Source organism: Girardinichthys multiradiatus, chromosome 5, assembly GCF_021462225.1.
Source record: "Girardinichthys multiradiatus isolate DD_20200921_A chromosome 5, DD_fGirMul_XY1, whole genome shotgun sequence".
In the NCBI taxonomy this organism is placed as follows: Eukaryota; Metazoa; Chordata; class Actinopteri; order Cyprinodontiformes; family Goodeidae; genus Girardinichthys; species Girardinichthys multiradiatus.
In genome coordinates, this window is record NC_061798.1 from 12,399,097 (window position 1) to 12,411,626 (window position 12,530).

The following is a 12,530-nucleotide window of genomic DNA, read 5'->3' on the forward strand; positions in this document are numbered from 1 at the left end:
ATAATTGTACCACATAGCATGACCAAATATAAATGTCTATCCTGGCAGAGCACAGAACCATCAGAGTTAAGCAGCCTCAGTAGAAGGTGGTAGAAGGGTAGAAGGTGCACCTGAGTCTGGTAGTTCTGCTCCCGATGCTCCTCTTCTTATTTTTATCCTCTATAACTAGTGTTGCTAGTGGCCATTAGTGTCTAGGGTTGCTATAGACAAGATTTTGGTAGCAACTCTGTTTGTGTAAAAATACAAGGTTTTTGACTGCTGTTGTAGCGCAATTGCCACAAACATTGTAGATTGCCATAAAAAAAGCTGATGCTGCATATGTAAGCTGAAAAATTGAGTGTGCATTGATAGAAACAAGCAGTCACAGCTGTCTGCTGTGCACCCATTGTCAAGGCCAATACCTTACTGTACACTTTTCAATAAAAGAACCCCGAGCAAGACCAACATTTAAAACACTTTGTCTGTGGGCCGGCTCTGCCTATTCTTAATTTCCATAAAGTTTGGCCAGTAATAGACAAAATTGAAACCACAGAGAACAGAAGTCACTCATCTTTTCACCAAATGCCTAAACTGGGAACAAAAAACTTTGGAAATTAGAAAGTGACAAGTGAGGTGTCTAACCCAACATTTCTTCTGTAACAGATGTAAATAAACAAACAGCAATAACCCCACAGAGCTTGCAGTGTCCTGACCATAATCAATAAGGTTGTACAATTTTTCTTCGATACAAAAACCTCAGTTAATGCTGCAACGTAATCAAATGCTGGCCGTTACGCTCTACAAGAGAATTGAACTTACAAATCAGATTGGTTAAAACATGACCCTAAACATGCAATGATACAAGCCTTTTTCCTCATGCTTTGAAAACTGCAACGATCACACATCCTTTAAAGTCCTCTACGGTACGCATAATGATGCCAGTTGGGAAAAAAACATTTGGGATGTTTTTTAGACATAAAATAGACCAAGTTAACATAATCAAAAGACATTTAAAAAAAAATATATATATTTTTTTTTTTTTGTTTACTTTGCCACTGTATGATAGTGGAAATAAATGTAAACAAGAGAGTTTGGTTAATTATTGTAAAAATCTTTATTTAACAACTCGGGTTATAGTCCACACAGTCCCCAGTAGCATTAACAGTTAACAATGCGAATTATTTGAAAGTTAAAAACAATTTGAAAGATATTTTTCAACATTTCATTGGAATATTTCATCTGAAAAATAGATTTCATTTGATTTGAGTGTCTTGATGCTGCCGTCTTTGCTTTACTGCTTGTGGAAACTGATGAAGCAGTTCCTCTCAGCTGTGAGGCACAGGTAGGTCTCACACTTCGTGCACTGCACTTTGACAATACCCGTACAGCCTGGGTATTTGCACCTGCCCTTTTTTGAGCTGATAGCAGGCAGTGATCAGTGCTGTCCCAACGCATAGGTGCTGGTGGAACTGGTGCAGTGGTAACTCTGGTCCTCTTCCAAGCCAGGACTTCCTCAACATGTGGGGAGGGTCTTCCCCTTTTTTCTTTTTCCACTCCATGCAAAGTCAGCTTGCAACCTCACTTTTGAACTGGACCAGGCTCTGGACTAGAGGGTGACACGGGAGTGGATTTTCTCTCCTGTCCCATCCCGCTCCCACAGAAAAATGTCTTGTCCCATCCCAATCCCAGGCCAGCATAACAAAAAAAATCCTGTCCCGTCCCACTCCTGGTAAATTGATTCCCACTCCCGTCCCGCTTCCATTCAGAACGACTCCCACTCCTGTGCCACTCCCATTTTTGTTTTCTTCATTTAGTCTTTTGCCAATTTCTTTCTTTGAAGGACCAGTTAGGTCCCTGTTTTTAGCTGTAGTAAAGGCCAGTTAAAGTAAAAAGAATAATAATGAAGAAATAATAAAATATCAAACAAGGAAACAGACCATGCCTATCTTAGTTGAATAAACAAAATGTACCTAATTGTATTTTACTTATTTATTAAGTGATCGTTTCCTTTGAACAATGACATCACTTTTATGTTTCAAGTTGCTGAAACAAAAGAAAATTGCACCTAGTAAGAGAACTGTACTTGGTGAACAAGGCAAAACCTTCATAATTTAGAAACTGTACCTCAATGGTTCACAGCCCTGGTCCTCACGGACCCCTTCCCTGCAAGTTTTAGATGTGTGTCTGCTCCAGAACACCTGATTTAAATTCTGACATGACCTCCTATACAGGCATCAAGAATGGAGGGTCAAACTGGACAAAATTAATACAATAAAATCATCATAAAATAAATAAATGTTGTGAATGTCCCATAAGCGAAGTAAATGTAACATGAAAGAAATGTAACATTAAATGTGGCATTAAATTAAAGGTACCATTTATTTATTTAATACATCATTAGAAACAATAAATGTACCATTATATCATAAAATGGACTATTATGCAATTAAATGTGCCACTGAATAATTAAGTATAATTTTAAAGACGACATGACGTAATTAGTGGTACACTTAATATTTAATGATGTATTAAATAAATTGTACATTTAATGGTACATTAAATTTTTTTCTATTTCACAACATATTTATTTAATATCTTCTCTTGATGAAGCCTTTCTATACGGAGCCCGCGAGGGGACAAGGGGGATTTTTTCTCTTTTTACGTTCTCACGCAATAGTCTTTGCGTTATTTCACAATACTTTGTGGGATAGTTTCCAAACCAGATAACTGCAAAATTGAAACAAACACTACACCTGTTTTGAGATGTATTGAGTTTTATTTTGAAATCAGCATTAAATAAAATTATCTTCAAATCAGACCAAAAGACAGTTTTTATCCACAAGCTGTCAAACAAACTACTGAACTCTGGACCATAAAACTGCACGAAACCACATCTGTGACACTTTATTTCCTTATTACTGCTGCATGATGTGGACTTTTTTTTGTACACCATTAGTGTTTTTGTTTTTATCGTGATTTGAACGGTTCTTCTTATCCTAAGCATTTAATCGCATTGTTTACTGCGTGTTAACCTGCATATGACAAATAAACCATATCAATGACATATCAGTGCTGTTTGTTTTATGAGCAGTTTATCATCTGTGCTGTTGTTCCAAAATGCCGAACGCAAAAGTATTGCGTGGGGACGCAGAAGTAATAAATTTCCCCATGTCCCCTCACGGGCTTCCGTACCTTACCTCTTAAATCTTTAGAGCACATGCAGCAATTTAGTTGGTCAGATGAGACTTGACACATGATGGTACTTTTGGTTTGATGAATGAAGAGATGCAGGACTGATTTAATCCAGAATCTGTTTTACAAGTGTCCCTTAATCACTGGTGAACTTGATTATGACTAAACACATTTTACAAGCAGCAGACTGCGTGTTAAAACCGCTACATTCAACTCTCCTGAAGTTCGGTAATATTTGCGACTTTCCTGTCAGCTCTATGTGTTTAATAGATAAGTCCTTATTTCTGACTTTACGTTACAAATCCAATTTTAGTTCTCCACCTGCGTTTGCTCCCTCAATCCTGAACGCAGGTGGAAAACATCGATCAGAAGCACTGTTGGCTTGTGGGTCCTGTAGTTCGTTTGACCCGCATTATAGTATAGGCACCTTGGAAAAAAACTACACAATGGCAACGTCGATTCAAGTTTTCTTTTCTTAAAGTTTATAACAAAGTCTCAGTTTTACATTTCCAAAGACAATTGATCCTAGTTTATTTTCCCTCCTATTGGTTAGCTCCCGCTCCCGTCTGCTCCCGTTAATTTTTTATCCTGTACCGTCCCAATCACGTGATCTTTACTGATGCTGTCTCCCGTCCTGCGGGATTCCCGTGGGACTCCCGAAAAAATGTCAGCTTCTACTCTGGACCTCTCTTTGTGGGATCCTGCAGTCCATGCGGTACAAAAGCCAAGCGTTGACGGGGGTGCAATCCATCATGTGAAATAAAATCCTGTGGTACCACTTCTTAGACCTCAGCTTTGTTCGGTAAAGAGCAATGAGTGAATCTAGGAGATCCACTCCTCCCATGCTTTTATTGTAGGTCTGGACGATACTTGGGCACACAACCTCCACTGTTTTGTTTTGTTTCTTGTCCCATCTTTGTACGGACACTGTGTGATTAGAGACGGGACATTACACGAGGAACTAGCGGGGAATGATGAGCACAGCCAGGTATATTAGCAGGGAGAGGAGGAGAATGGACCAATGAAAGGAAGGCTAAGGTGATCAGAGGAATAGTGGAAACAGGTGCGAGAACCGGCTGTAGAGACTGAGGGAATGAGTGGTTACTATGACAACAGAGCAGAGGGAATGCAGGGACACGAGGAACTAAACTAGACTGAAAACGTAAACAAACTAGAAACCAGGAAGTGGGAGACTGGGAAGTGCATGCAGAGAAGTAACTGGACTACAAGCGATCTCAGATTCAAGTGGAAAAGAATTTAGCAAAGTCCTTAAAATTTGGAAATTTGTTTTTATCATCAAGATTTTCAGTGACCTGTTGATTCCAGGGTGCAGCTGCCCAATCTGGCAATTTAAGGACAACTCTTTGATTTTCCTCACAGTCGTTAAAGATATCAAGACCTTTAAAGTGGGGCATGGCATCTTGACAGGCATTGAGAAAGTCTGAGAAGCCTTCTGAGGCCTTCAGCATCTTTAGATGGAATTTGTGGCCACTTAGCAAATTTTTCTCTGACAGCTCTGAATCGTTAATGGCTCACCGAAGTGATCAGGCAATTTTTTTTCAAGCATCTTGATAAGCGTCGGTATCACTTCGGTAGAAGATTCCAACTATTACTTGTCTTGTATTACTTGTCAATGTATTTCTTCATATAATAGAGTTTTTCAGCTGGAGTGTTTGACATGTACATCTATAGTTTCCATTCTTCATACGTTAATAACAACTGCTTTTCCTTTTTCTTGGTCTGCTCCTCTTGCTTCCTCCTCGGGGGGGGGGCGACTTCATGTCCATTTATGGCGACAGAGCCTGCTTGGTGTCCCTGTAGGTCTTCCGGGGGTTGGAATGATGCGATGGGACCGGCGGTCAGATTTTTTACCCCGGCACAGCTCAGCTACTGGGCTGCTCGCACCCTGGATTCGTGGGTGCTTTCCACCTTGTCCCGGGTGAAACTGTCATAGCTGAAACTGTCTTCAGTTATGCCGCTGGCCTCTCGTCCCCAGCCGGGGATTGACCTTGGATGTATTTAATTGTAATGATTTGTATTCATGTAATATTTATATATTATAAAATATTTATCAGGTACCGTTAATTGTTTTGGTGGTAGTTTTGTGTAAATATTGTTTTTTTCTTCTTTTCCGATTATTCCCTTTGTATGGTTTCTTTCTGTAAATCACTCATGGCAGACTGGCTATAAAAGGCAGATGGTTGCTTTCAGTGTAAGATGGCGTTGGTGTACACATGGCCTGCAGTTGGACAATAAATCCACCTCAAACCTAATTTCATCATCGTGCCTCTCTGTTAAACACTGAGCCTTCGCCGGTCAAAACTGACTGACTTCATGCTTATTTTTCCATGTATCCTGAAGATCAGTCTGTTTTTTAAGAAAGATTAGGGCATTCTAAATCTTTCACAAATGTTTTATTTATTCCGAACAACATGTTTTCTTCCTTAAAAGTGTTCTGTTTTTTATTTTAGGAACAACTGGACAGGCCTGGATTTATCTGCACCTGTGTAGACTTATACAGAAACAGGTTAAAAAGTCAATAATCTCTTCTTGTTTGCTTTCGCGTGCAGTGTATTCACAGGGATCTTGCAGCGAGAAACGTTCTGCTGACTCATGGCAGGGTGGCGAAGATCTGCGACTTCGGCCTTGCCCGAGACATCACCACTGACGCCAGTTATGTGCTCCGGGGAAACGTGAGTGTGTTGTTCAGTTGTTCCCTCCCTTCACTTCCCCTTCATCCATCACCCTTCCCTTCTCCAGGTGATTTTGTTTCCAGGCTTTATTATGTTTGAAAAAGTTCACTGAAACATTTTAGATAAAACCCATGCAGTGCTGCCACTTTTGAATTATGCTTGTGCTTACTCATCAATCAGTGAATATCATCAGATGTTAGGTGTTTGCTTTGTCGTTTTGAAGAACACATACATAATTTATAAGCTGTAGATCATTTCACGTGCATTCCTTATGGTAATGTACCATCTCTCCAGGCTCGCCTGCCTGTCAAGTGGATGTCTCCTGAGAGCATTTTCGACTGTGTCTATACGTTTGAGAGCGATGTGTGGTCCTACGGCATCCTGCTCTGGGAAATCTTCTCTCTGGGTAACATTTACAGTCAAAGTTCTGCAACGTTTTCATAATGTTGGAGCCATCATTGTCATCAGTCTACGCTGACTGGAGCCTCATTAGAGGCTGTGATGATGCTCCCTAAGCAGCAGCATCAATTAGCGGAGTCACTAATGCAATCAGTTATTATGATTAAACTCAGCTACCTTAAGTGAATCTATATATTTATATTTATTCATAACTGTAACATAATATAGAAAATGGATCTGTGTGTTGCATGTTGGCATTGCAGGAAATAGCCCGTACCCAGGGATGCAGGTGGGATCTGCCTTTTATAAAATGATTCAAGATGGCCACAGGATGAGTAGGCCTGAGTTCGCGCCCATTGAGATGTAAGTGTTTTTGATCTCTGACAATGACTGCTCATGTAATTCACAAAGGAAGAAAATTTATTGGTAATTATTTTTATTTCAAGGAAATTCTAAAATAAGAATTGGGTGTACAAGTTTGAGTTTGTGATTTTTTTTTTCTAATCCACAAAGGGTCAAAATGATACATCCAGGCCGAAATCATTTTTGGTTAAATAATCTTTAGCATATTGTTGAGAAACCCAATGCTTTATGAAGACCTCAATAAGCCTATGGTGTAGTTCTGACAGGATATCTGAAGACTGTTCTTTTCAGAATTGGCAGATTTTATTTAAATGTGTCAGTTTTCTGGCACAGACTGCATTTTTAAGCACAACCAATACATTTTGAATAAAGCTAAAGAAGACTCTTTGTCATATAGTGTCAGGCAGTATGCAGAGGAAAAACTGAAGAGGTCTTAAGTGTTGGGATTTAAGCAAAGAATAAAATCAACTCCAGTTAAACCAAAATTATTCATACCCCTGGCAGATTTAGGTTTAAAGTAATCTTTTATTTTTTCTGTTAGTTTCTTCTGATTGGTAGTAATATTAACGTTTTGGAGCGGCTCTGCGGTTGGAGCTCAAGATAAGGAGGCCTTCCAACCTCAAAGGCTTGGAGCACAGCACCTAAGATAAATCTTTAAATATACCAGTGAAAACATACAAATAGCTGCTCATCAATTATAAGTAAGGATGGTTGCCATAATGCCAATTAAGGTTTTTCCATTGATTATAGAGAAGGGCATAAATAATTTCCAACATGTGATTTAATATTAAAATGTAAATAAAACCATATTTTTGGGCAACAGCAGGGCATAAAACATCTCACTGATGCAACTCAGCATTTGCATTTCCTGTTTATTGTTGGTCTATTCTTCTTATTACTACATCAATTTACAGTTCTACTTTATCTGTGTTTACATTTTTGTATTCTAGTATTCTTATCACTAACCTTATACAGTACTGTGCAAAAGTTTTAGGCAGGTGTGAAAAAATGCTGTAAACAAAGAATGCTTACACAAATATAAATGATGATTGTTTAGTTTCGTCAATCAACAAAATGCAGCGAATGACCAAAAGAGTAATCTAAATCAAATCAATATTTGGTGTTACCACCCTTTGCCTTCAAAACACCATCAGTTCTTCTATGTAAACTTGCACACAGTTTTTGAAGGATCTCGGCTGGTAGGTTGTTCCAAACATCTTGGAGAACTAATCACAGATCTTCTGTGGATGAAGGCTTCCTCACATCCTTCTTCTCTTCATGTAATCCCAGACACACTCCATGATGTTGAGATCAGGGCTCTGTGGGGGTCATACCATCACTTCCAGTAAGTCTTGTTCTTCTTTACACTGAAAACAGTTCTTAATGACTTGGGCTGTATGTTTGGGCTCACTTAGCATTTTTTAAATTGATAAAAATCATCATTTATATTTCTGAAAGCATTCTTTGTTTACAGAATTTTTTCACACCTGCCTAAACGTTTGTACAGTACTGTAGATATATGTTAAGACTCAATTACCCCATGTGTCCAAACCCATCAAATCCATGTTTACCTTAAGAAATGTCCAGTATGTCAAAGAGAAAATCATTTAAAGAAACATTTTGCTGGAAATATTGAAGTGGTTTATCCATGATCAAAACAGCTGCCAATTATTTACAATAAGAATCTTGTTTCACTTTTAGAGCAAGATGAACAAGATAAAGTGTCGTGCTGCATGAACTCATTCAGACACAATTTATGCGCTGTTCCAGATCATTATCTGCTTTTTATAAGGTTTTCTTTAAAGCCTATTAATAATAAGGAACATTTCATCATAAATTACCAATATGTCTTACCTCTATTGAAAACTGAATATCATAGTTTTGGACTTCAAGTCACAAATATAAGACAATTCTAAAAACATAATTAGTTATTTGAGCACATTTTTGTCCATCTGTTAGAAAATAGTAATAGATGATTCTACCTCTAAATTAAATGTTCTTTCAAAGGAATAATGCATTTAATTCAGCTAATGATCAAAACTTTATTTTGCACCTATTTGTAGTTAGCAGTGAATCCTTGACCTAGAGTGCCTTGCAAACGTATTCATGAGCTTTGAAATAATTTTTTTGTGGCACTAGTGGCCTTTATTTTTATAATTTCTTTTCCAAAATAGGCAGTCAGTAAGTGGGGTGGAGAGGACTAAGACATACAGCACAGGTCTCTGAGGTTGGGACTCAAACCTGGGACAGCTGCATCGAAGACTGAAGCCTCCATATATAGATCACGCTCTCTATAACTATGCCACATGCGGCACCCCATAACCCTTGAACTTTTAAACATTTTGTCTCATCATAGCCACAATCTTTAATGTTCTATTTGGATTTTATGTGGTAGAACAACAGAAAGTTGTCTATAACTGTCAAATATGAGAAAAATGTTTTTACAAATAAAAATCTGAAAAGTGTGGTAAAACTTACTCTAATACCCTTAAATACAATTCAGTGCAGCCAATAGCCTTTAGAACATTTTACACAAGTCTGATCAGCATCCAAAATTGGAAAGAGTTTGGCATATACTGCAAACCTACCAAAACATGGCCGTCTGCCCAAACTCACAGGCTGGGCAAGGGGAAGATTGAGCAGAGGAGCATCCAAGAGGCTTATGGTATCCATGGAGGAGCTGCAGAGATCCGCAGGTCAAGTTGGAGAATCTATCGACAGGACAGCTATTAGTTGGGCACAAACAAGGAATTTGACTTCGGATTCCAGCGCTCACATCGTACCAATACTAACTATAAAAATATTTCTATATTATATATGAAGTCCATAATTTCACTCACTAGATGGTAAAGACATAACTCAATAGACTCACAGCATTAACTGCAGCAAAAGATGGGTCTCTGAAGTATTGATTTCTCAAGGGCTAAAATCAAATGCATGTTAAACTACAGATATTATTTCTAAAACACTTCAATACCAAGTAGTATTTTTCTTCCACTTCACAATTATACACTATTTTGTGGTGGTATATCACATAAAATGACAATAAAATATATCAAAGTTTGTGGCTGTAACAGGACAAAATATTGAAAGCTCAAGGGGTGTGAATACCTTTGTAAGGAACAGTGTGTCTTTGTTTGGTTGTCCATATCTGTGACTTAAATGTGAACTAACCATTACACCCCCGGGGTGTACAAACTAATCCCAGTCTCACCTCTGTAGGTATGACATGATGCTGTCCTGCTGGAACCAAGACCCTCTGAAAAGACCGTCCTTCAGAAAACTGGTGGAGAGAACCGAACTGCTGCTGTCAGAAAACACCAAGAACGTAAGCGTTAATTTTGAATTTGCTTTGTCTTTTGGACTGAGAGTTGTCATGATTACTATTGCCTCAAAACTAAATCTGTGAAACCCCACAGGTGTACCTAATGCTTAGCAATTCTCCAAATGCTGGTGATCAGCAGAGGGTACCATCGCGGAGGCTTAGCTCTGTGTGCAGCACCACAGCTCCTACCCAGCCTTTACTGCAGAGCACAGCGGACATCTTCCTGGACTATGTCTGACACACACACACCAATATATAAATTCACTACTACAGCTCATACAAACCTCTCATTCCTAACTAATACCACAAAAACATCACTTCATCTGGAATAACAAAACATCCAGGTTAACTACTAAATGCTGGCAGTCCTGGAGCTCAGAAACTCGCACACACTCCTGCACATACTGTGTATATACAAGCCCTCACTGGGCTCTAAGCCTCTAATTGCTCAACCCATTGGTGTATTGATCGTTGTGGTAGGTATTTCAGGTGCATGTCTATATAAAGCAGACTGCAGCACTAACAGAACATCAGATACATCATCACCCAGCAGCACTGGGAGGCAATTTGGCTCACATTCAGCCTTGCATTACATCTTAAGATACTTTGACTGAAAGTACAAGTACATATATGACTGAGGAGAGATGATGTTTGACTAATGAATAGATGAGGCACTGCTGACTACTAGTGATGTTTTTGTCAGAGCTTTTTTCACTTTGTATAGAACCAGTAGTTACATTTAGGCAGATATTCTTGATGAGGGATCAATGTGAAGACACTAAGGTGGTTTCAAAACTCTTGTTGCTCTCTTGACAAAAACATTTGCCAAAATATCCATCCTGTGTATGGTCAATGTTACTGGATTTGTGAGAGATTATTTTTAATATAGATACCTTCTCTATATGAGGCAGGTGTTGAGAAACAAATGAGCCATACAACAGAAAAGTGGTGTTAAAGCAATGCCTCTATGAAAGTAGTTTAAAGCCATACGTTGCAGTTCCATGCAAAAGTACTCTTGCTCCTTGAACTTCTTCACATTTTGTCAGGTTATAACCATAAACTTTATTTGTAGTTGTGATCGAAGTGAAAGAGAAATAATGGTTTTAAAAACGCTTTACAACTACAAAACTGAACAGTGTGGTATGCATTTGTTTTTTGCCCCTCTGAGTCCATACTCTGTAGACCTGCCTTTTGCTGTAGTTACAACTGCGGATTGGATATTTAAATCATCCTATAGATTCAAAATTAAGATTTGGGAGTCTACTGTCTAGTCTTCTGCAGCCTATTAGGTTTTTTTCCAGGATTGCTGTGCTAAACAAAATCCAATCTTCCATTCAATTCTAACCAGCCTCCTTATCCATAACAAAAGCAATCCCACAGCATGATGCTGCCACCAGCACATGTCACAGTGGAGATGGTCTGTTCAGGATGATGTTAGTTTTCTGGACCACATCGCATTTAGCATATTGGTCAGAAGGATTGGTTTTAGTCTAATCTGAACAGACCACCTTCTACTTGGGTTGTGGCAAACTGGAAACAGGACTTATGACTGTAAATCTAAGTAATTGTTCTGTGGACAGATTCTCCTGCTCGAGAGCTACAATAGGACTGTGGTACCTTCTCTGATTAAGGCTCTCCTACCCCGGCCTGTCAGATTAGGTGGACGGCCATGCCTTGGTAGCTCTGTAGTTGTGCCATACTCTTTCTGTTTTCAGATGATGGATCTCTGTGAGATGTTCAAGGCTGTTTTCAAACCTAACCCTGCTTTGAACTTCTCCAAATCTTTATGCCTGACTTGTGTAGGATGCTCCATGATCTTCACTCAATAATGCTCTCTAACAAACCTCTGAGGCCTCCGCAGAACAGCTAGATTTATACTGAGATTAAATGACAAACAGGTGGACTCTTTGGCAAGCAGTTGGTTGGACTGGATTTTATTTCGGGGTATCAGTGTGTAGGAGGCTGAATATGACAGCAATGCCACACTTTTCAGATTTGATCTAACAAAATCTTGGAAGGCATGCATCATTTACCTTCTATTTCACAATGATGTACTACTTCGTCTTGTTCCATTGCATTAAAAAAACACTAAAGTTGCACTATAGTGACAAAATGTGAAAAATGTCAACAGGTATGAACACTTACAAGGTCAACACTGATTCCCACCTTTGTGTTGTAGCTTCAAATACTGTGACTAACTGAATAATTATTGTATGTATACCCAAAATAACTTGTTTATCAAAGCTACCAAGGCTGAGGATTTTAGGGCTGATTGTGTGCTTGTTCTTCTCTAATGTGTATACAATGTAAATAAAATAGAGATGTGCCTTTAGGTTTGTTTTTTTTTTAAACTGGATGTATTATTTCCTGACTGTTAGTGTTGAAATGAGCAGATTTCCTCTGCAGTCATTGCAGTTTTGATACAGTTGGTTGAATTATGATAATAAAGAAAGCATCTGTGATGGTTGAACAAAGTCCACAGTTCTTGTTTTGCCATTTTCCTGTTTTTGTGACTAGTTGTCCTATCGAAAAATCCCGGTCAGATTTGATTTTGACCTTTTGTCACAAATTAATGTTTT

At 38.7% G+C, this 12,530-nt stretch overlaps 1 protein-coding gene across 3 annotated transcripts in view; it reads left to right on the forward strand.

The window, feature by feature from the left end:
* The window catches only part of kitb (KIT proto-oncogene, receptor tyrosine kinase b), a 34,922-nt gene extending 22,490 nt beyond the window's left edge, over positions 1 to 12,432 (forward strand). For all 3 annotated transcript variants that reach the window (XM_047366092.1, XM_047366093.1, XM_047366094.1), the window contains exons 17-21: positions 5,742 to 5,864; positions 6,159 to 6,270; positions 6,527 to 6,626; positions 9,849 to 9,954; positions 10,046 to 12,432. In XM_047366092.1, coding sequence (XP_047222048.1) covers positions 5,742 to 5,864; positions 6,159 to 6,270; positions 6,527 to 6,626; positions 9,849 to 9,954; positions 10,046 to 10,189 — 585 coding nt within the window. In that variant the 3' untranslated portion in view covers positions 10,190 to 12,432. The remainder of the gene's footprint in view (positions 1 to 5,741; positions 5,865 to 6,158; positions 6,271 to 6,526; positions 6,627 to 9,848; positions 9,955 to 10,045) is intronic.
* The last annotated feature ends 98 nt before the right edge of the window (positions 12,433 to 12,530 follow it).